This window comes from Panthera pardus, unplaced genomic scaffold, assembly GCF_024362965.1.
Source record: "Panthera pardus isolate Hobbes unplaced genomic scaffold, ASM2436296v1 HiC_scaffold_27, whole genome shotgun sequence".
Lineage (NCBI taxonomy): Eukaryota > Metazoa > Chordata > Mammalia > Carnivora > Felidae > Panthera > Panthera pardus.
Window position 1 is genome coordinate 63,416,617 of NW_026526843.1, and position 25,607 is coordinate 63,442,223.

General features: G+C 36.6%; 1 protein-coding gene across 8 annotated transcripts in view; it reads left to right on the top strand.

Moving 5' to 3' along the window:
- ATRX (ATRX chromatin remodeler) overlaps positions 1–25,607 on the top strand; it is a 308,093-nt gene that overhangs the window by 239,002 nt on the left and 43,484 nt on the right. For all 8 annotated transcript variants that reach the window (XM_019436157.2, XM_019436156.2, XM_053891478.1 and 5 more), the window contains one exon: positions 20,314–20,422. In XM_019436157.2, the coding sequence (XP_019291702.1) occupies positions 20,314–20,422 (109 nt within the window). The remainder of the gene's footprint in view (positions 1–20,313; positions 20,423–25,607) is intronic.

The window sequence follows — 25,607 nt, forward strand, 5'->3', positions numbered from 1 at the left end:
TTTAAAAAATGGGCAAAAGATTCAAATAGACATTTCTCTAAAGATAATATACAAATGACCTACAAGCACATGAAAATATGCCCAGCATCACTAATCATTAGAGAAATGTAAATCAAAACTGCAATGAGATACAACCTCACACCTATTGGAATAGCTAACATCAAGAAAAAAAAAATCAGTAAATACTGGGTTGGTAATGATGTAGAGAATTTGAAACATTTGTGCACTATTGGTAGGAATGTAAAATGATACAGCCACTGTGGAAAATAGTATAAAAGTTCCTCAAAAAATTAAAACTAAAATTATCATATGATCCAACAATAACACTTCTGGGTATATACCCAAAATAATTGATAGCGTGGTCTCTGAGATATTTGTACACCAATATTCATAGCTACATTATTCACAATAATGAAAAGGTAGTAACAATCCAAGTGTATATTGGTAGATGGATGGATAAACAACATGTGGTATAAACACACAGTAGAATATTTCTCAGCTTTTAAAAGGAAGGAAATCTTGTCACATGCTATAATATGGATGAACCCTGAGACAGAGTTCATTAAGGTTATTAAATGAAATAAGCCAGCACAAAAAAAGATGAATACTATGCAATTCCATCCACTTCAGATGTCTACAGTAGTCAAATTCACAGAGACAGAAAGTAGAATGGGCTTACTATGGAGAAGGGAGAATGGGGAGTTGTTTAATGTGTATAGAGTTTCGCTTTGCAAGATGAGAATGTTCTGGAGATACGTTAACACTACTGAACTATACACTTAAAATCAACCGATGGTAAATTTTATGGTGTCTGTTTTTTTCTACCACAATTTAAGAAGATACATCACCAGCTCCTAGTGGAGATTGGGTAAAATAGGAGGTTAGTTTGTTTGTTTTGCACCAAATCTTTCTGATTTAGGTTTGTGTTTTGTTAAAAATACAAATTTTTAAAAACTGGTAAGAGATACAGGACAAGAAAATTAAAACTCTGTAATGATTTTATAGTCTATAAGACAGATTTATATTTAAAATTAGTGGACATTTGGGGTGCCTGGGTGGCTCAGTCGGTTGGGTGTCTGACTAGCTTAGGTCATGATCTTGTGGTCTGTGGGTTCGAGCCCCGTATCAGGCTCTGTACAGAGCCCAGAGTCTGCTTCATATTCTGTGTCTTGTTCTCTCTCTGCCCCTCTCCCACTTGTGCTCAGTCTCTCTCAAGAATAAATAAATATTAAAAAAATAAATAAAATTAGTGGACATATATACATATATTTGATGAGTATCTTAGGAAACACACTTGTAGTCCCTTTCTGAAAGAGCTGATAGTCTAATGGTGAATACAGATATTAAGTACAAAAAAATTAAATGCCCAGGAAATTGAGGGAACAGTATTTCTGTGATTTAAGAAGGAGTCTTCTAATCTGTTTGCCTCAGGATATATCAGATAGCTCCTTTGTCTTAATCATATTTCCCCTACTCAGTCAATTAATAGAAAAAAGGAAAACCAAATTGGGAGGAGAGAGATAGGAAGGGGAAAAGGATTTTACCATTTTGACCATTTTTAAGTGTACTGTTCTATGGAATTAAGTATACCCATATTACCATGCAGCCATCACCACCATTTTAAAAAATTAATTTTCACCTCTTTTGCTGGGAAGCAAGTCCATGGAGTTCCTTATGCTGTCACACCAAGAGTTCCTCTTCCCATAGATTAAATTTGTTGTTTTTTTTTTTGCTGATCATTTCACAAACATTTTGATGTTACTTTGTAGATGATGTTACTATATATATCACTTTCAGTTCTACAGTAATCTGTCTAATAAAAATCATAACTATTTTGCCATTATTATACATTAGGATTATTGTACTCAGTTTTTCACTATTACAGGTAATCTACCATGGGTACTTTGATAGTAGTGGGTGGGTTTTTAAAATTTTCTTTGGGTTAAATTTCCACATAAAATTACTGAATTTAAGGGTATACTATTTTTCTATTTGAGAATAATACAGTGTATATTATGAATACTATTTGCAGTATCCTTATTTCTTTATCTGAATATTAAAATTGACAGTTACTTCTTATCAATAACAAAATTTATTTAGGTTTTCTTTCCAATAAAAAGTAATCTGTTTATTATTCAAATCTTTTCTTCAGATAATTGTGTAGTTATTTGAATGATCAGAATCATATTTTTCTTTTAACAGCTATTGAGATAATAAACATATTTTTGATGAAGAAATATTTTGAAAAAGCAGGCTATATATATTGTGGCCTTTATTTAATTTTACATAAAACTGACACAATACCCTATTAGTTTCAGGTGTACATCATAATAATTTGGTATTTTTTATGCATTATGAAATGACCTCCATGATAAGTCTAGTTACCATGTTTTTACTGCACAGTTATTACAATACTGTTGATTATATTCTTTATTTAATAAGTGGAAGTTTGTATCTCTTAATTTTGTTCACATTTTTTGCCCATCCCCTATCCCCTCCCCATTCTGGTAACCAGCAGTTTGTTTCCTGTATCCATGAGTCTGTTTCCATTTCTTTGTTTGTTAGAGTTCACATATAAGTAAAATCATATGGTCTTTGTCTTTCTCTCTGTCTGACTTATTTCACTTAGCATAATACTCTCTGGGTCCATCCATGTTGTCACCAAATGGCAAGATCTCATCCTTTTTTATGGATGAGTAATACTCCATTGTGCATGCATACACACATTTAGGTTGCTTCCATGTCTTAGCTATTGTAAGTCATGCTGCAGTGAACATAGTGAATATATCTCTTTGTGTTTTTACTGTTTTCTGTTTTAAAATTTATTTCAAAGAGAGAGTGTACATGTGCATGTGAGCATGGGAGGGGCAGAGAGAAAGAGAGAGAGAGAGAATCCCAAGCAGGCTCTGGGCTTTGAGTGTGAGCCCGATGTGGCTCAGTCTCACAAACAGTGAGATCCTGCCCTGAGCCGAAATGAAGAGTGTGATGCTTAACTGACTGAGCCACCCAGGCATCCCTGGTCTCTTTGAATTGGTGTTTGCATTTTCTTTGGAAAAATACCCAGAAGTAGAATGCCAAACCATAGGGTAGTTCTATTTTTAATTTTTTGAAGAATCTCCATAGTGGCTGCACCAATTTAACATTCCCACAACACTGTGTAAGGGGATTAACATTCCCACAACACTGTGTAATGGTTCCCTTTTTTTCAGTATTGTTACCAGCATTTGTTTTTTTTTGTTTGTTTTTTTGTTTTTGATAATAGCCAATCTGACCAGTGTGAGGTGATATTTTGGTTTTGATTTGGGCTTCGCTGATGCCTAGTGATTTTGTGCCTCTTTTCATGTGCCTATTGGCCATCTTTATGTAGTCTTTGAAAAAAATGTCTGTTCAAGTCTTCTGCCTATTTTTAAATCAAGTTGAGTGTTTTGGTGTTAAGTTGTGTAAGTTCTTTATTTATTTTGGAATTGAACCGCTTACTGGTTTATGATTTGCAAATCTCTTCTCCCATTCTGTAGATTGCCATTTTGTTTTGTTGATGGTTTTCTTCAATGTGCAAGGACTTTCTAATTTGATATAATCCCACTTGTTTATGTATATAATCCCATTTGTTTAATTTAGCTTTTGCTGCTCATGCTTGAAGAGACTGGTCAAAAAAAAATACTGCTAAGACGAATGTTAATGAACTTACTGCCTGTGTTTTCTTCTAAGAGTTTTATTGTTTCCAGTCTTACATTTAAGTCTTGAAACCGTTTTGAATTTATTTTTTTATATGGTGTATGATAGTGGTCCAGTTTCAGTCTTTTGCATGTAGCTGTCCGGCTTTCCCTATACCATTTATTGCGGAGGCTTTTTTTCCCACATCGTACATTCTTGCCTCCTTTGGCATAGATTCATTGACCATATGTGTGTAGGTTTATTTATGGGCTCTCTACCTTGTTCCATTGTTTTATGTGTCTGTTTTTGTTCCAGTACCAGACTATTTTGATTACTGTAGCTTTGTAGTATACTTTGAGATCTTGGAGCATGGTATCTCCAGTTGTGTTCTTCTTTCTCAAGATTATTTTGGCTATTTGCCATCTTTTGTGGTTCCATACAAATTTTAGGATTCTTTGTTCTAGTTCCAGTTTTTGAAAAAAATTTTCTTTTTTTTTTGTTTGATGGTACCCTGAGTACTCTTGCATTATAGTGCTTGTTGTTTTTAATTTTAATTTTCCAATTCTGTTGATAATATTGATAATACTTTCTATTCTTCTATTCATTTTAAATATTTTTTTTTTTTACTTTTTAGGAAACAAAACAATAACATCCTCTGCAAATTATAGGCAGATGGTATCTTTATTTTTAGACAGGTGCATTGGTTGCTTAGGTCGCTATAGTAATTGAAAAGGAACACTTGCCCTTTGTTTGATATCACACCACATACTATATCATTGGTTTGCTAGGATTTTTACCTAGTAAAAAAAGTAGAGTTCCTTTTTTTCCCCAAGCAAAATCTTACATGGAATATTGGTACACTGGGCCTGGGTTGCTAAAAATTGAAAAGATCTCTGTTCCTTATCTAAGTGGTGCTAAGAATTACCACTAAGCCACTGCCTCATTAGTATGCCTCATATTAGCAGTTTACAGAACCCATAGAAGACAAAATGTCCCTAACCTCCTAAAGGCTATATTTTTGTTAGAGAAAGCCAATAAGAAGCAAACAAATGTATAGTTTTTTTTTCTTTTCTTTTTTTTTTTAATTTACATCCAAATTAGTTAGCAAGTAGTGCAACAATGATTTCAGGAGTAGATTCCTTAGTGCCCCTTACCCATTTACCCATCCCCCTCCCACAACCCCTCCAGTAACCCTCAGTTTATTCTCTATATTTGAGTCTCTTATGTTTTGTCCCCTTCCCTGTTTTTATATTATTTTTGTTTCCTTTCCCATTATGTTCTTCTGTTTTGTCTCTTAAAGTCCTCATATGAGTGAAGTCATATGATATTTGCCTTTTTCTAATATATATATATATATATATATATATATATATATATGTATACACACACACACACACACACACACACACATATACATATATACCTCATCTTCTTTATCCCTTCATCCATCGATGGACATTTGGGCTCTTTCCATACTTTGGCTATTGTTGATAGTGCTGCTATAAACATTCGGGTGCATGTGTCCCTTGCAACAGCAAACCTGTATCCCTTGGATAAATGCCTAGTAGTGCAATTGCTGGGTAGTAGGGTAGTTCTATTTTTAATTTTTTGAGGAACCTCCATACTGTTTTCCAGAGTGGCTGCGCCAGTTGGATTCCCACCAACAATGCAAAAGAGACCCTCTTTCTCCTCATCCTCTCCAACATCTGTTGTTGCCTGAGTTGTTAATGTTAGCCATTCTGACAGGTGGTATCTCATTGTGATTTTGATTTGTATTTCCCTGATGATGAATGATGTTGAGCATTTTTTCATGTGTTGGTTGGCCATCTGGATTTCTTCCTTGGAGAAGTGTCTATTCATGTCTTTTGCCCATTTCTTCACTGGATTATTTGTTTTTTGGGTGTTGAGTTTGATAAGTTCTTCATAGATTTTGGATACTAACCCTTTATCTGATATGTCATTTGCAAATCTCTTCTCCCATTCTGTCAGTTGCCTTTTAGTTTTGCCGATTGTTTCCTTGACTGTGCAGAAGCTTTTTATTTTGATGAGGTCCCATTAGTTCATTTTGGCTTTTGTTTCCCTTTCCTCTGGAGACATGTTGAGTAAGAAGTTGCTGCGGCCAAGATCAAAGAGGTTTTTGCCTACTGTCTTCTCAAGATTTTGATGGCTTCCTGTCTTACATGGAGGTCTTTCATCCATTTTGAGTTTATTTTTGTGTATGGTGTAAGAATGTGGTCCAGGATCATTCTTCTGAATGTTGCTGTCTAGTTTTCCCAGCACCACTTGCTGAAGAGACTGTCTTTATTCCATTGGCTATTCTTTCCTGCTTTGTCAAAGATTAGTTGGCCATATGTTTGTGGGTCCATTTCTGGGTTCTCCATTCTGTTCCATTGATCTGAGAGTCTGTTCTTGTGCCAGTACCATAGTCTTGATGATTACAGCTTTATAGTATAGCTTAAAGCCTGGAATTGTGATGCCTCCAGCTTTGTTTTTCTTTTTCAGCATCACTTTGGCTATTCGGGGTCTTTTCTGGTTCCATACAAATTTTAGGATTATTTGTTCTAGCTCTGTGAAGAATGCTGGTGTTATTTTGATAGGGATTGCATTGAATATGTAGATTGCTTTGGGTAGTATTGACATTTTAACAATATTTGTTCTTCCTATCCAGGAGCATAGAATCTTTTTCTATTTTTTTGTGTCTTCTTCAATTTCTTTCATAAGCTTTCTATACTTTTCAGTGTATAGATTGTTCTCCTCTTTTGTTAGATTGATTCCTAGGTATTTTATGGTTTTTGGTACAATTGTAACTGGAATCAATTCCTTGATTTCTCTTTCTGTTGCTTCATTGTTGGTGTAAAGGGATGCAACCGATTTCTGTGCATTGATTTATATCCTGCAACTTTGCTGAATTCATGGATCAATTCTGGCAGTTTTTTGGTGGAATCATTAGGGCTTTCCATATAGAGTATCATGTCATCTGTGAAGAGTGACAGTTTGACCTCCTCCTGGACGATTTGGATGCCTTTTATTTCTTTGTGTTGTCTGAATGCAGAGGCTAAGACCTCCGATACTATATTGAATAACAGTGGCGAGAATGGACATCCCTGTCTTGTTCCTGACCGTAGGGAGAAAGTTCTCAGGTTTTCTCCATTGAGGATGATACTAGCGTTGGGTACTTCATACATGGCTTTTATAATCTCGAGGTATGCTCCTTCTATCCCTACTTTCTTGAAGGTTTTTATCAAGAAAGGATGCTGTATTTCATCAGATGCTTTCTCTGCATCTATTGAAAACATCATATGGTTCTTGTCCTTTCTTTTATTGATGTGATAAATCATGTTAATGGTTTTGCAGATGCTGAACCAGCCCTGCATCCCAGGTATAAATCCCACTTGGTCGTGGTGAATGATTTTTTTAATGTGTTGTTGGAGCCGGTTGGCTAATATCTTGTTGAGGATTTTTGCATCCATGTTCATCAGGGAAATTGGTCTATAGTTCTTTTTAGTGGGGTCTCTGGTTTTGGAATCAAAGTAATGCTGGTTTCATAGAAAGAGTTTGGAAGTTTTCCTTCCATTTCTATTTTTTGGAACAGCTTCAAGAGAATATGTGTTAACTCTTCCTTAAATGTTTGGTAGAATTCGCCTGGAAAGACATCTGGCCCTGGACTCTTGTTTTTTGGAAGATTTTTGATTACTAATTCGATTTCCTTACTGGTTATGGCTCTGTTCAAATTTTCTGTTTCTTCCTGTTTCAGTTTTGGTAGTGTATATGTTTCTAGGAATTTGTCCATTTCTTCCACATTGCCCATTTTTTTGGCATATAATTGCTCATAATATTCTCTTATTGTTTTTGTTTCTGCTGTGTTGCTTTTGATCTCTCCTCTTTCATTCTTGATTTTATTTATCTGGGTCCTTTCCTTTTTCTTTTTGATCAAACTGGCTAGGGTTTATCAATTTTGTTAATTCCTTCAAAGAACCACCTTCTGGTGTTATTGATCTGTTCTACTGTTTTTTGTTTTTGGGTTTTTTTTTTTTTTTCGTTTTGATAGCAGTAATTTCTGCTCTGATCTTTATTATTTCCTGTCTTCTGCTGGTTTTGTGTTTTATTTGCTGTTCTGTTTCCAGCTCCTTATGCTATAAGGTTAGGTTGTGTATCTGAGATCTTTCTTCCTCCTTCTTTAGGAGGGGAGGGTGGATGAGGGGTATTGAGGAGGGCACCTGTTGGTAGGAGCACTGGGTGTTGTATGGAAACCAATTTGACAAATTTCATATAAAAAAAAAAAAGGAAGGCCTGAATTGCTGTATACTTTCCTCTTATGACTACTGTTGCTGTGTCCCAGAGGTTTAGGGTTGTGGTGTTATGATTTTCATTGGCTTCCATATAGTTTTTAATTTCCTCTTTCACTTCTTGGTTAGCCCATTCATTCTTTAGTAGGACGTTCTTCAGTCTCCAAGTATTTGTTACCTTTCCAATTTTTTTCTTGTGGTTTATTTTGAGTTTCATAGTGTTGTGGTCTGAAAATATGCATGGTATGATATCAATCTTTCTGTACTTGCTTAGGGCTGATTTGTGTCTCAGTATATGATCTATTCTGGAGAACGTTCCATGTGCACTGGAGAAGAATGTATATTCTGCTGCTTTAGGATGAAATGTTCTGAATATATCTGTTTAGTCAATCTGGTCCAGTGTGTCATTCAAAGCCATTATTACCTTGTTGATTTTTGATTAGATGATCTGTCCATTGCTGTGAGTGGGGTGTTGAAGTCTCCTACTATTATGGTATTACTGTCAATGAGTTTATGCTTGTGATTAATTGATTTATATATTTGGGTGATGTCACATTTGAAGCATAAATGTTGAAAATTGTTAGGTCTTCTTGGTGGATAGATCCTTTGATAATGATATAATGCCCTTCTGCATCTCTTGGTACAGTCTTTATTTTAAAGTCTAGATTGTGTGATATAAGTATGGCTACTCCAGCTTTCTTTTGTTGACCATTAGCATGATAGTTGGTTCTTAGTCCCCTTACTTCCAGTCTGACGGTTTCTTTAGGTCTAAAGTGGGTCTCTTGTAAACAGCATATAGATGGATCTTGTTTCCTTGTCCATTCTGTTATACTGTGTCTTTTGATTGGAGCACTGAGTCCATTGATGTTTAGAGTGAGTACTGAAAGATATGAATTTATTGCCATTATGATGCTTGTAGGGTTGGAGTTTCTGGTGGTGTTCTCTGGTCCTTTGTAATCTTTGTTGCTTTTGGTATTTATATATATATATATTTTTTTTTTTTTTCACCTTTTTTTCACTTTCTCCCCTCAGAGAGTTCCCCTTAAAATTTCTTGCTAGGCAGGTTTAGTGGTCACAAATTCCTTTCATTTTTGTTTGTCTCAGAAACTCTTTATCTCTCCTTCTATTTTGAATGACAGCCTTGGTGGGTAGAAGATTCTTGGCTGCATATTTTTCTGATTCAGCACAGTGAATATATCCTGCCATTCCTTTCTGGCCTACCAAGTTTCTGTGGATAGGTCTGCTGCAAACCTGATCTGTCTTCCCTTGTAGGTTAGGGACCTTTTTCCCTTGCTGCTTTCATGATTCCTTGTCTGAGTATTTTGTGAATTTGACTATGATGTGCCTTGTTGATGGTCAGTGTTTGTTGAATCTAATGGGGGTCCTCTGTGCTTCCTGGATTTTGATGTCTGTGTCTTTCCCCAGGATAGGCAAGTTTTCTGCTATGATTTGCTCACATAACCCTTCTACCCCTATTTGTGTCTCTTCCTTTTCTGGGACCCCTATGATTCTGATGTTGTTCCTTTGTAAAGAGTCACTGATTTCTCTAATTCTTAAATCGTGCTCTTTTTCCTTAATCTCCCTGTTTTTTTCTGCTTCATTAGTTTCCATAATTTTTCCTCTATATCGCTGATTCTCTTCTCTGCCTCATCCAACCTTGCTGCCGCGTCATCCATCCATGATTGCAGCTCAGTTAAGCATTTTTTATTTCATCATGAATAGTTTTTACTTCTTTTATCTCTGCAGAAGGGATTCTAATCTATTTTCACCTCCAGCTAGTATTCTTATTATCGTGATTGTAAATTCTGGTTCAGACATCTTGCTTATATCTGTGTTGGTTAAGTTCCTGGCTGTCGTTTCTTCCTGTTCTTTCTTTTTGGGCGAATTCGTTCGTTTTGTCATTTTGAAGGGAGAAAAGGAATTAATGAGGTAAAAAAAAGACACACACAAATGGGATAAATGATGCTAGATCCTAGGTGTGTTTTGGGCTGGGTGTTGAAAGTGTTTTGATAGATTAGAGAAAAAGGGAAAATAAAGAAAAAAAAGGAAATAGTTTGAGAATTTGAAAAAATGTATACACTGAAGAAGACTAAAATGAAATGATAGAAGTAAAAGAGAATTGGAAAAAATAGTACCAAAAGTAATGAATATTGTAGAAAAATTAAAGAAAAATATTTTTAATAAGAATTAAAAATAAAAATGAAGTTTTTCTGTAGTCAAGAAAAAGAAAAGAAATGAAAAATAGGAAAAAAAGGAAATCATTTGAAAAAGTAAATACACTGTAGTAGCCTAAAATAATATGATGGAAATAAAATAGAATTTGAAAACATTTACATAAACGTTAAAAATATAGTAAAAATTTAAAGGAAAATTTTTAATAAAAATTGAAAATAAAAATTTTTTCTCTGTATTCAAGAGAAAGAAACGAGAAAGCAAGAAAGGAAAAAGAAAAAAAGGAAATTGTTTGAAAATTTGAAAAAGTGAATACACTATAGTAGACTAAAATTAAATGATGGAAGTAAAATAGAAGTTGAAAAATTCACATAAAAGCAAAAAATTCAATAAAAAATTAAAGAAAAATATTTTTAATAAAAGTTGTAAGTAAAAATGAATTTTTTCTTTCTGTATTCAAGAAAAGATGTGAAAAATATAAAAAAAAGAAAAATTTGAATAGATGGACCTCTTAACAGATTGAAATATGACTGAAATTACTTCGTTTTCCCCTAGAAGTCAGACTATGAAGCACTTTATCGTCCATAAACTAAGCAGGTGATGAGATATGTGTTCTTGAAGAGGGAGGTTGGCCCAGTTGGGCGGGGCTTAGTGTAGTGGCTCCATTCTCCACTAGAGGGTGCTGCTAGCCTACTGGGGTGGAGTGTTGTGGTGCTTGTGGATGTGTATGCGCAGGAGCGGTGAAAATGGCATCACCCAGCTACCCAGTTCTCTAGTATCGGAACTCTGTTCTCCCTGATCAGCAATCACACACCTGTCTTCTGTCTTCAGCTTTCATCCACTCCCTGCTTGGTCCGTGACCAAGCCCCAGGCAGTACTTCTCTCCTGAGTTTTGTCTCAGATGCGGTTGTTTTCCCTTGTGCCTTACTTCTGAAGGAGTGCGGCTTTGACCAGTTCTGCCCCTCTGCGGGAGGGTCTCATCAAGCAGTGGCCGAATGCCAGCTGCACCCAGGAACACTTGCTGGACCCTGCTGCTGCCGGTGCCCTGAGACTACGGCCAGGTGCCTGCCCACCCCAGAAAAGTTCGCGAGGTTGTGTAACAGCAGCGTTTCGGGGATTATGGAAAATCACAGCACACATCTGGCACCAGGCATCACCCTTAACGACCTTGTTCCAGCACCAGTGAATGTGGGCATCTTCTGGGGTCTGCTGGGACCAAGGGGCCTCAACAGTCTGTACCAAATGCCCTTCCAGCAGTGGAACTGCTTTTCCCCGTGTGACCCAAGAACCTCCCGGACCCCACTCTATTCCTGGGGATTCACCCTTCCCACAAGAGCATTGCCAGGTATGGAGCTGTAGAGTTGCAGACTCTGTGCTCCCCTTGTTTACAGTCTTAATGGAATTGAAACCCTCTCCTTTCTCCTTTCTCCTTTCTCCTTTCTCCTTTCTCCTTTCTCTTTCTCCTTTCTCCTTCTCCTTTCTCCTTCTCCTTTCTCCCTTCTCCCTTCTCCCTTCTCCCTTCTCCCTTTTCCCTTCTCCCTTCTCCGTTTTTATTTCAGTCCCTGTGGCTGTATCCAATTTTCCACTTTCTCTCCAGCTGCTTTTGCGGAGGAGTACTTTTCCTGGATTCCCCCCCCCCCCATCTCTGTCCTCTCTCTGCCCACAAGAGCGGGTCCCTGCCCACCGTGGCTTCTCGCTCCCCAAGTTCACCTCTCCGTGCCGGGTATTTGCTGAATTCTGTGGTTCAGGTTGTGCAGATTGTTGTGTTAATCCTCAAATCAGTTTTCTAGGTGTGCAGGATAGTTTAGTGTTGGTATGGTTGTATTTCATGGACGCAGAACCCACAAAAAACTTCCATGCTGTTCCATCATCTTGGCTCCCCCACCAAAGAAATACATAGTTTTAAAAAAATGCGGTGGGTAAATAATGAAATACTATGAAGGTAATAGTGAGTTTTGGGGGACAAGATGTAAAGCAGTCAGGCAAGGCTTTACTGATGTCCAGCATAGTATTGAACATGTTGTAGGTCTATAGTAAATACTTGCTGAATTTGCAAGGTAATACATTGTCCTTATCTGGATATTCTCTAGTTGTTTTCCATAGAGAATCATGCTCTTGTGATGCATTTTTTATGTGCCCATTAGGTTTAAGTGCTTGGTATATACTGGCACTTTTTAATGTTTTTCATTCCCTGCCTTCTTTGTTTCTGAGGTCCTTCCTTATTCATATGTCTTCAACATATATATATATATATATGTATGTATATGTGTATATAACATATACACATATACATACATATATATATATAGGTAGTGTGTATATGTATTACTTGATTTGACTATGGTTATGCATGTTGTTGGCTTAAATAGGTTTTTCTGTTATCTACTATTTGTTTTATGAGTTCATTTCTATGTTCTGGCAGTGCTTCATTATATGAAAGGCAAAGTGCTAGGAAACATATGAGTTTTTATACTACCATGAATAAATGGCAAATGCCCATTTTACTATATACCTGTAGTACTGTAATTATATTTTCCCCATCTTTAATGGGTAAAAATAATTGTTCTTGTTTTGATTTGTATTTTTCTGACTACTGGCAGGGTTGAATATTTTTCCATGTGGTTGTTAGTTCATATTTAATATCTTCAACAAACATTTATTTTAATCATTAATCAGTTCAGTTTCTTTTTTGTCACCACCACCACCACTACTACTATTTCTACTTCTATGACTGTGTATTGGGCACTGAACTAGGTTCAAGGGGTATTACAGGAAATCATGTTACAGAAATGATCACATATTAATGTGCCATATTAGAGACAGATATAATTTGATGTAGGATCTTGGGGTGATAATATTGAGTACTCAGTAAGCTTAATTACTGTGTGATAGACACTGTTCTAAGGATTTTTTCTCTTATATCAACTCATTTAAAAACAATAACTGTATGCAGTAGGTATTGGGCTATCTCCATTTTTATTTTTTATTTTTTATTTATTTACTTTTAAATATGAAATTTATTGTCAAATTGGTTTCCATATAATACCCAGTGATCATCACAAAAGGTGCCTTCCTCAGTACCCATCACCCACCATCCCCTCCCTCCCACACCTCATCAACCCTCAGTTTGTTCTCAGTTTTTAAGAGTCTCTTATGCTTTGGCTCCCTCCCTCTCTAACCTCTTTTTTTTTCTTCCCCTCCCCCATGGTCTTCTGTTAAGTTTCTTAGGATCCACATAAGAGTGAAAACATATGGTATCTTCCTTTCTCTGTATGACTTATTTCACTTAGCATAACACTCTCCAGTTCTATCCACGTTGCTACAAAGGGCCATATTTCATTCTTTCTCTTTGCCAAGTAGTATTGCATTGTGTATACAAACCACATTTTCTTTATCCATTCATCCATCAGTTGATGGACATGTAGGCTCTTTCCCTAATTTGGCTATTGTTGAAAGTGCTGCTATAAACATTGGGGTAAAAGTACCCCTATGCATCAGCACTCCTGTATCCCTTGGGTAAATTCCTAGCAGTACTATTGCTAGGTCATAGGGTAGGTCTATTTTTAATTTTTTGAGGAACCTCCACACTGTTTTCCAGAGCGGCTGCACCAGTTTGCATTCCCACCAACAGTGCTAGAGAGTTCCCGTTTCCCCACACCCAACATCTATAGTCTCCTGATTTGTTCATTTTAGTCACTCTAACTGGCATGAAGTGGTATCTTAGTGTGGTTTTCATTTGTATTACCCTGATAAGGAGCAACGTTGAGCATCTTTTCATGTGCCTGTTGGCCATCCGGATGTCTTCTTTAGAGAAGTGTCTATTCATGTTTTCTGCCCATTTCTTCACTGAATTATTTGTTTTTTGGGTGTGGAGTTTGGTGAGCTCTTTATAGATTTTGGATACTAGCCCTTTGTCCGATATGTCATTTGCAAGTATCTTTTCCCATTCCGTTGGCTGCCTTTTAGTTTTGTTGCTTGTTTCCTTTGCTGTGCAGAAGCTTTTTATTTTTATGAAGTCCCAAGAATTCATTTTTTGCTTTTAATTCCCTTGCCTTTGGGAATGTGTCAAGTAAGAAATTGCTACGGCTGAGGTCAGAGAGGATTTTTTCTTGCTTTCTCCTCTAGGGTTTTGATGGTTTCCTGTCTCACATTCAGGTCCTTTATCCATTTTGAGTTTATTGTTGTGAACAGTGTAAGAAAGTGGTCTAGTTTCATCCTTCTGCATGTCTGTCCAGTTCTCCCAGTACCATTTGTGAAAGAGACTGTCCTTTTTCCATTGGATATTCTTTCCTGCTTTGTCAAAGATTAGTTGCCCATACATTTGTGGGTCTAGTTCTGGGGTTTCTATTCTATTCCCTTGGTCTATGTGTCTGTTTTTGTGCCAATACCATGCTGTCTTGATGATGACAGCTTTGTAGTAGAGGCTAAAGTCTGGGATTGTGATGCCTCCTGCTTTGGTCTTCTTCTTCAAAATTACTTTGGCTATGCGGGGTCTTTTGTGGTTCCATACAAATTTTAGGATTGCTTGTTCTAGCTTCAAGAAGAATGCTGGTGCAATTTTGATTGGGATTGCATTGAATGTGTAGGTAGCTTTGGGTAGTATTGACATTTTAACAATATTTATTCTTCCAATCCATGAGCATGGAATGTTTTTCCATTTCTTTATATCTTCTTCAATTTCCTCCATAAACCTTCTATAGTTTTCAGCATACAGATCTTTTATATCTTTGGTTAGGTTTATTCCTTGGTATTTTATGATTCTCGATGCAATTGTGAATGGGATCAGTTTCTTTATTTATCTTTCTGTTGCTTCATTATTAGTGTATAAGAATGCAACTGATTTCTGTACATTGATTTTGTATCCTGTGACTTTGCTGAATTCATGTATCAGTTCTAGCAGACTTCCGGTGGAGTCTATCGGATTTTCCATGTGTAATATCATCTCATCTACAAAAAGTGAAAGCTTGGCTTCATCTTTGCCAATTTTGATGCTTTGATTTCCTTTTGTTGTCTGATTGCTGATGCTGGAACTTCCAACACTATGTTAAACAACAGCTGTGAGAGTGGACATCCCTGTCGTGTTCCTGATCTCAGGGGGAAAGCTCTCACTTTTTCCCCATTGAGGATGATATTAGTTGTGGGCTTTTCACAAATGGCTTTGGTGATGTTTAAGGATGTTCCTTCTATCCCAACTTTCTCGAGGGTTTTTCTGAAGAAAGGATGCTGAATTTTGTTAAATGCTTTTTCTGCATCGATTGACAGGATAATATGGTTCTTATCTTTTCTTTTATTAATGGGATGTATCACATTGATTGATTTGCAAATGTTGAACCAGCCCTGCAGCCCAGGAATGAATCCCACTTGATCATGGTGAATAATTCTTTTTATATGCTGTTGAATTTGATTTGCTAGTATCTTATTGAGAATTTTTGCATCCATATTCATCAGGGATATTGGCTTGTAGTTTTCTTTTTTTACTGGGTCTCTGTCTGGTTTAGGAATCAAAGTAATACTGGCTTCATAGAATGAGTCTGGACGTTTTCCTTCCCTTTCTATTTTCTGGAATAGCTTGAGAAGGATAGGTATTATCTCTGCTTTAAATGTCTGGTATAATTCCCCTGGGAAGCTATCTGGTCCTGGACTCTTATTTGTTGGACGATTTTTGATAACTCGTTCAATTCATTCACTGGTTATGGGTCTGTTCAAGTTTTCTGTTTATTCCTGTTTGAGTTGGAAGTGGGTGGGTGCTTAGGAATTTGTCCATTTCTTCCAGGTTGTCCAGTTTGTTGGCATGTAATTTTTCATAGTATTCCCTGATAATGGCTTGTATTTCTGAGGGATTGGTTGTCATAATTCCATTTTCATTCATGATTTTATCTATTTGGGTCATCTCCCTTTTCCTTTTGAGAAGCCTGGCTGGAGGTTTATCCATTTGGTTTATTTTTTCAAAAAACCAATTCTTTGTTTCATTCATCTCCTCAACAGTTTTTTTAGATTCTATATTGTTTATTTCTGCTCTGCTCTTCATTATTTCTCTTCTTCTGCTGGGTTTGCAGCGTCTTTGCTGTTCTGCTTCAATTTCCTTTAGGTGTGGTGTTAGATTTTGTATTTGGGATTTTTGTTGTTCCTTGAGATAGGCCTGGATAGCAATGTATTTTCCTCTCAGGACTGCTTTCGCTGCATTCCAAAGCATTTGGATTGTTGTGTTTTCATTTTCATCTGTTTCCATATATTTTCAAATTTCTTCTCTAATTTCCTGGGTGACCCATTCATTCTTTAGTAGGGTGTTCTTTACCTCCATGCTTTTGGAGGTTTTCCTAACTTTTTCTTGTGGTTGATTGCAAGTTTCATAGCATGGTGGTCTGAAAGTGTGCATGGTATGATCTGAATTCTTTTATAGTTATGAAGGGCTGTTTTGTGACCCAGTGTGTGATCTATCTTGGAGAATGTTCCTTGTGCACTCGAGAAGAAAGTATATTCTATTGCTTTGGGAGGCAGAGTTCTAAATATATCTGTCAATTCCATGTAATCCAATGTATCATTCAGGGCCCTTGTTTCTTTATTGATCCTGTGTCTAGATGCTGTATCAATTATTGTAAGTGGGGTATTAAAGTCCCCTGCAATTACCACATTCTTAGGAATAAGGTTGCTTCTGTTTGTGATTGTTTTATATATTTGGGGGCTCCTGTATTCGGCCTATAGACATTTATAATTGTTAGCTCTTCCTGATGGATAGACCCTGTAATTATTATATAATGCCCCTCTTCATCTCTTGTTACAGCCTTAATTTAAAGTCCAGTTTGTCTGATATAAGCATGGCTACTCCAGCTTTCTTTTTGCTTCCAATAGCATGATAGATATTTCTCCATCCCCTCACTTTCAATCTGAAGGTGTTCTCATGTCTAAAATGAGTCTCTTGTAGACAGCAAATAGATGGGTCTTGTTTTTTTATCCATTCTGATACCCTATGTCTTTTGGTTGGAGCATTTAGTCCATTTACATTCAGTGATGTAAGTGAAAGATACGGGTTTAGAAGTCATTGTGATGTCTGTAGGTTTCATGCTTATAGTGACGTCTCTGGTACTTTGTCTCACAGGATCCCCCTTAGGATTTCTTGTAGGGCTAGTTTAGTGGTGATGAATTCCTTCAGTTTTTGTTTGTTTGGGAAGACCTTTATCTCTACTTTTATTCTGTATGACAGACTTGCTGGTTTAAAGGAATCTTGGCTGCATATTTTTCTCTTCATTACATGGAAGATTTTCTGCCATTCTTTTCTGGCCTGCCATGTTTCAGTAGATAGATCCGTCACTAGTCTTATCATTCTCCCTTTATATGTTAGAGCATGTTTATCCCTAGCTTCTTTCAGAATTTTCTCTTTATCCTTGAATTTTGCCAGTTTCACCAAGATATGTCGTTCAGAAGATCGATTCAAGTTATATCTGAAGGGAGTTCTTTGTGCCTCTTGGATTTCAATGCCTTTTTCCTTCCCCAGATCAGGGAAGTTCTCAGCTATGATTTGTTCAAGTACACCTTCAGCCCCTTTCTCTCTCTCTTCCTCCTCTGGATTCCCTATTATGCGGATATTATTGTTTTCCATCGCATCACTTAGTTCCCTAATTTTCCCCATATTCCTGGATTTTTTTTATGTCTCTTTTTCTCAGCTTCCTTTTTTTCCATAATTTTATCTTCTGATTCACCCATTCTCTCCTCTGCCTCTTCAGTCCGAGCTATGGTCGCCCCCATTTTATTTTGCACCTCATTTATAGCATTTTTTAGCTCCTCCTGTTTCTTAGTCCCTTGATCTCTGTAGCAATAGATTCTCTGCTGTCCTCTATACTTTTTTCAAGCCAAGTGATTAATTTTTGACTATTATTTTAAATTCATGCTCAGTTATATTGCTTAGATTGTTTTTGATCAATTCGTTAGCTGTTGCTACTTCCTGGAGTTTTCTTTTGAGGAGAATTCTTCCGTTTCATCATTTTGGATAGTCCCTGGAGTGGTGTGGAACTGCAGGGCACTTCCCCCGTGCTGTCTTGAATAACTTGTGTTGGTGGGCGGGGCTGCAGTCAGACCCATTGTCTTCTCCCAGCCCACCACTGGGACCACAGTCAGTCTGGTGTGTACCTTATCTTCCCCTCTCCCAGGGACAGGACTCACTATGGGGTGGTGTGGCCCATGTCTGGGCTACTTGCACACTGCCAGGCTTGTCGTGCTGCTTCTGTGGGATCTGGCTTATTAGCCGGGGTGGTTCCACAAGTTGCACAGTGGTGGGAGGGGCAGGCTCATTTCACTTTGCTTTTGGTGGTCTGCTCCAGGATGGGCCCTGTGGCACCGGGAGGGAGGCAGATCGTTGGAGGGATGGATCCACAGAAGCACAGCGTTGGGTGTTTGCGTGGTGAAGCAAGTTCGGTGACGGGAACTGGTTCCTGTTGGGATTTGGCTGGGTGATGGGCGAGGGAAATGGCACTGGCCAGCGCCTTTGTTCCCCACCAAGCTGAGCTCTGTCTTCCGGGGCTCAACAACTCTCCCTCCCGTTGTCCTCTAGCCCTCCCGCCCTCTGAGCAGAGCTGTTGACTTATAACATTCCAGATGTTAATTCCCACTGGCTGTCAGAACTCACTCCATCCAGCCCCTCCACTTTGCAAGTCAGACTCGGGGGCTCTGCCTTGCCAGGCGGGCTGCCCCTCCACTGCCCTGGCTCCGTCCCGCCGGTCCATGTAACGAGCACCACCTCTCCGCCCTTCCTACCCTCTTCAGTTGGTCTCTTGTCTACACTTGGCTCTGAAGAGTCTGTTCAGCTAGTCTTCTTGCGGTGTTCTGGGTTATTTAGGCAGATGTGGGTGGAATCTAAGTGATCAGCAGGACTCTGTGAGCCTAGTCCTCCTTTGCCACCATCTTCCAACCCTCCATATTTAAACACAATGCAACACATTTTCACATTTTCTAAATGAAATTGCTAGTAAATGGTGAAACTGGTATTTTTAAAAAATGTGTATTTGACTTTGTCACTTTTTAAGTGTTGGATTCCCAGAAGTGGTAGTACAGATTATTCATTTGTATTACCATCAGAAGATGAATATGTTGAAATAATTTTAAAAATATTAATATCATTTTATGTATGATTAGCATATTAACTTTCATAATTACCCAGTTTAGGTGATCAATTAATGGAATTGTGACTCCAGCCTCTTTTTTATCTAATCATCTATTTCAAATTCTCTTTTCCTTAGCTGTGTATGCCTTTTTTTCCAATTGAAGGAGATAAAAGCCATAAATAAGTAGACTTTTTTACCCATTTTTAGCAATGAAATTTTAGTTTTAAATATAAGTAAAGACATGGGTAAGGAAGTAAGCATGTTAAAAAGCACCTTTAATACTAAATACTAAATTTAAGTAAAAAGTTCACCAAAAGACCTGAATCTCAGTTTTGTCACCTTTTTTTAATGTTAAGATTCTAGGATCGGATTCAGGGATAATAGTAGTATTATATTTATAGTTTAGAGAATTGTACTGAAAATTAATGTATAATAAAATATAAATGTCATAAGCACTAAATTTGGTATTTTAATTTTAATATAAGTCTTGGGTAAATTTTCACCTCACTGTCCAAAAGTTGACATGTCTGATAACTGTTTTACTTATAAAGTCAAAGTCCTTACGCACACACACACGCACACAGACACCCACAAACCACACACACACAATTGTCATGAAATAGGAATATATGCTGATATATGTGGCCAGACCATAGAATAATTTTTGACGCATATTAGGCATTCAATAAATATTTGTTCAGTGATTGAATAAATGCATTCTGTGTCAGGTACCCTTACCAGGGTCAACTTGTTAATAAGGGAGGAAACATGGCCATTTACAAATTCAGTTAAAAGCAAGCTTCATGAGCATAATGCAATTTAACCATATTCTTTTGACAGTTTTAAAAGATTGTCATCAAGGAAGTCTTTTAAGAAATTCACATGTAGATGAAATACTTTTTTAAAAGTACCTTTGCTATTCAGTATCTATTAGAAGTAAATCTGTGGTAAATTTATTTGTAATATTGTGAATTACACTTTAATTAAAAAAAATTTTGTGTTGCTATGCATGATAATCAGATTTTAAATGGTGAGCGGGGAATATAATCTGTTATTACTAGCAGAACAATGTATATCAAATCTCTTTTTTCTTGTTAAATTTCCAGGTGAAGGGAAGTGGCTGCGAAACATTGACTATTACCGTTTAGATGGTTCTACTACTGCACAATCAAGGAAAAAATGGGCTGAAGAATTTAATGATGAAACTAATGTGAGGTGGGAAACATTTTTCGTTTGTATAGAGAATTAAGAAAAATAATTTTAGGAGTACCTGCGTAGCTCAATTGGTTAAGCGTCCGACTCGATCTTGGCTCAGGTCATGTTCTCACAGTTGGTGAGACCGAGACCCGTGTCAGGCTGTGCACTGACGCTGCAGAGACTTACTATGATTCTCTGTCTCCCTGTCTGCCTCTCCCCTGTTCATGTGCTCTCTCTCTCTCTCAAAATAAATAAATAAACATTAAAAAAATTAAATCTATCTACAGTCAAATTCACTCCTTTTAGTTATATAAGTTTTGACAAATGCAAGATAGAGTCAAGATACAAAATGGTGTCATCACATCTCAAGAAATTCATCTCATATGGCTAACAGAGACATGAAAAGATGCTCAGCATCATTCATCATCAGGGAAATACAAATCAAAACCACAATGAGATACCACCTCACAAGTGTCAGAATATCTAAAATTAACAACTCAGGAAACAACAGGCATTGGTGAGCATGCAGAGGAAGGGGAACACTTCCGCACTGTTGGTGGGAATGCAAGCAGGTGCAGCCACTCTAGAAAACAGTGTATAGAGTTTAAAACAGTATAGGCACCCCTCTTTTTTTCTGATTTCTTATTCTACCTTTCCTGTGGGTTACTTTTTACCATTTGTGAAATTGTATTTTTATTCATCTATGGTGTTTTTTGATGTATCTTTTTATAACTTTCATAGTGGTTGCTCTAAGTATTACATTACATGGACATAATTTATCATAGTCGACTAATGTCATCATTTTACCATGTTAACTAAGTGTAGAAACCTTATGCCCTTATGTCCCTTTCTCTTCCCCATTTATAATATAATTGTCTTAACTGTTTTTCTCTATATAAATGGATTACCACATTAATGTAATAATTTTTCTTCAATAATTATCTATAACTTAGAAAAATTAGAAGGAAAATTATTTACTCATATTTTTTGTTTTTTAATTGTTGTTTCTTCCTTCCTAACGTGTCAGTATTTTTTCTTTTATCATTTCCATTCTTTCTAGAGAAATTCCTTTAGTCATCCTTTCAGAGCAGGTCTGCTGGCAATAAATTTCCCGAGTACCTTCAGAAGAGAATTTCTTGATTTCCTCTTCATTTTTGAAGAGTGTTTTAGCTGGGTATAGGATTGTGGGTTGGCATTTCTCTTCTTTCTGCACTTGAAAAATGTTTTACCACTTCCTTCTGGATTTCATAATTTCTTTCAAAAATACCTGCTGTTTTATGAATTAGGCTTTTTGAATTTCACACAAAAGTGATATCATGCAGTATTTGTCTTTCTCTTACTTATCTCACTTAGCATTATGTGTTCAAGGTACATTCATGTTGGCACATATGGCAAAATGTCCTTTTTTTCTCATGGCTGAACACTATCCCATTGCATATATACCACATCTTTTTTTATCTTTTCATCTGTTGCTGGGCCCTTAGGTTGTTTTCGTATCTTGGCTATTGTGGATAGTGCTGCAGTAAACATGGGAGTGCATATATCCCTTTGACATTCTGTTTTCATTTTTTTTTGTATATATACCCAGAAATGGAATTGCTGGATCATATGATAGATTTATTTTCAAAATTTTGAGGAAACTGCATATTGTTTTTCATAGCGGCTAAACCAATAAGTGAATGTAGACTACAGTATTTTATTATAATCATTAAACTTCCTAGGAGATTAGAACTTAATTATTCCAACCGGTAAAAAGAAAATATTTACATGGTAGAGGTGCTAATTGTTGGTACAGTGCCAATAATATTACAGTATATAAGTGTATCAAATTAACATGTATACCTTAATTTTATACAATATTATATGTCAAATATATTTTAATTAAAAAAATCTGTTTTTAAAATCTTTTTTTCTTGTCAGTAAGGTTCTATTTCTTGCTTATTTCAAGATTTTTTTTTATCTTAGTTTCAAAAGTTTGCCTATGATGCTTCTTGGCATGAATTTCTTTGAGTTTGCCCTGTTTGTGGTTCATTCAATTTCTGCATCTGTAGGTTTGTGTTTCTTGCTAAATTTGGGTAATTTTCAGCCATTATTTCTTCAAATACTATTATAGTCCCTTCTTTTTTTTCCTCTCCTTTTAGGACTCCAGTGATAAGAATGGTAGACAATAATGTTAGAGTCCTATAGGTCCCTCAGTCTCCATTTTGTTTTTCTGTGATTTTTTTGTTTATTTGTTTGATTTCTATCTGTTGTTTAGATAGGGTCATTTCTATTGTTCTGTTTTCAAAGTTAATTGAATCTCTGTTCTCTACATTCTACTGTTTAGTTTTTTATTGTATTTTTCAGTTCTAAAATTTCCATTTGGTTCTTCTTTATGTTTTATATTTCTTTACTGAGGCAATTTTTTTTTTCATTTGTCTCAGGTGTGTTAATAACTCCTTATTGAAGCATATTTAGAAATGTAACAACTTTTTCCATCCTTGTCAAACAATTCTGACATTTATGTCATCTTAGTGTTGGTGTCTGCTGATTGCGTTTTTTCATTGAAGTTGAGATTTTACTGGTTCTTGTTAGGACAAAGATATAATTTAACTGGATATTTGCTTATTATTTCATGAGACTGTGGATCTAAATTTTCTGTTATAGCAGGCCTCTTTTGACACATGTTCACATGGAAGATGAGAGTGGGAGTTGAGTCTACCGACTACATTTCTGCCGATACTATCCTGGCTGGGAGGGTTAGGATTGCCTATTTACAACCCCTACCCATGGGCCTCCACTGACACTGCAGGGGTAACTCATTAACTGGGTTGTGGTATAATTCCTGACTCTCCACTATATATCCTTTGATACTACCCTAGTAGAGAGATATAGGGTTTTTCTTGTAACTTTTGGGTGGGGATGGATGTCTGAGTTCCCTTCATGGTCTTTACTGACACTGCTGGGTTGAGAGGAGGACTGTGTTAACTCAGACTTCTCTGACACCACTCTGGCCATGCCTTGTTACAACTAGGAGAAGGTAGGAGTCTGAACTCCCCACTCAGCCTTTAGTGACAAGGATGGAGTTGCACCGCATTTTTTTTCTGTACTGCTTGACTGCAATTGAATGATTATTGTTTTAAAGTTTTCTGTCTTTCTAGGGTGCCCCTTTTTTTGGTCCTTTGGCTAGAGAGAGCAGGATTTTCTTGGAGACTCTTTTTTTGGCAGTATCTACTGGCATTTCCAGATTGCTGGGTTCTTTAGCCCTCGTTTTGGGAAGAAATCCTATGGAACTTAGTGCCATGTTGTTCCTTAGCACCCAAGGTCCCTAGCCAGTCTTTCTCCTCTTCCTCACTTTTCAGAAACTTCTTATGATTGTTTTATATGTAATGTCCAGTGTCTTTTGCTTTCCTTATTGTAAGGAATAGGGAAGAGTATGTCTACTCCCATCTTTCCAGAGTGGAAGTCCAAAGATTCAACTTTTTAAAGATTGTTGTATCTGTCGTTTGTCAAGCATATGTATGTGTTTCTGTTGTGTATATGCCCAGAAGTAAGATTGCTGAGTAAAAGATGCATGTACATTCAGCTTTAGCTCATATTACCAAGACATTTTTCCAAAATGGTTGTACCAGTTTGCACTCTGCACCAGCCCCCCCCCCCCCCCAGTAGCATATAGGCGTTTCAATTGTTCTCTGTCCTCATCATCACTTGACAATGTCTGTTTTTTTAAAGCTATTGTGATTGATACGTACTGGTAAGACTTGGTAATCTTAAACTGTATTTCCCTGATAACTAAATCCATGGTTTGTAGATTTAAATGTGGAAGCTAAAACAAAAGTTTTAGAAGGAAACAGTAAAGAATATTTTCCTGATATTGCATTAAGAAAACTTTCATAAAAAAGACCCACAAAGTACTAACCGTAAAAGGAAATATTGTTGAGTTGAGCTTCATTAAAATTAAGAATTTTTAGTCATCAAAGGAATTTCATGTTAAAAATGAAAAGGCAGGCCACAAAATAGAAGCTGTTTTCTCATTTTTACAGATACTATGGAAAATCACAAAGAAGACAATAAATGTTATTGTTTATAATTTAGTAACCCAGATATAACCATGGTTAGAGTTTCTATGCTTATACAAACATATACTTTTGATTTTGTGTTTGTTACCATTTTTTTTATTAAAATACAATTAACATTACAGTGCTTATGTTAGTTTCAGGTGCAGAATATGATTAAACAATTGTATATATTACTCAGTTCTCATCAAGATAAGCATACTTTTGATCCCCTTTATCTAATTTACCCCTACCCCCCCCCCCCACCTCCCCTCTGGCAACCACCAGTTCTCTATATTGAAGAGTCTGGTTTCTTTGTTCATTTTTTTTCTTAAATTCCACATATGAGTGAAAGCATATGGTATTTGTCTTTGTCTGACTTACCTCACTTAGGATTAAACTCTCGAGGTCTGTCCATGTTGTCTCAAGTGGTACAGTCTTGTTCTTTTTTAAAGCTGAGTAATATTACACACCACATCTTTATCCATCCATTCCTTTATCAGTGTAGACTTGGGTTGCTTCCATATCTTGGCTATTGTAAATAATGCTGCAATAAATAAACTTAGGGGTGAATATATCTTTTTGCAATAATGTTTTCTTTTTTCTTTTTTTTTTTTTGGTAAATACCCAGTAGTAGAATTATTGCATCATATGTTAATTCTATTTTTAATTTTTTGAGGAGCCTCCATACTGTTTTCCACAGTGGCAGTACCAATTTGTATTCCTACCAGTAATGCACAAGGGTTCTTTTTTTCTCTACATCCTAACACTTGTTATTTATTGTGTTTTTGATTTTAGCCATCCTGACAGGTGTGAGATCTCCTTGTGGAGATTTGTATTTCCCTGATGGTTAGTGATGTTGAACATCTTTTTATGTGTTTGTTGGCCATCTGTATGTCTTCTTTGGAAAAATGTCCACTCAGGTCCTCTGCCCATTTTTAATAGAATTATTTGGAGGTTTTTGGTGTTGCTTTGTAGAAGTTCTTTATATAGTTTGGATATTTACCCCTTGTTGGATATGCCATTTGCAAATATCTAGGAGAAGCTACTCGTAATACATAGATCCAAAAAGGACTCTTACCCAGAATATGCAAAGAATTAATAAAAATTAGTAGGATACAAGCACCTGGGTGGCCCAGTTGGTTAAGTGTCTGACTTCAGATCAGGTC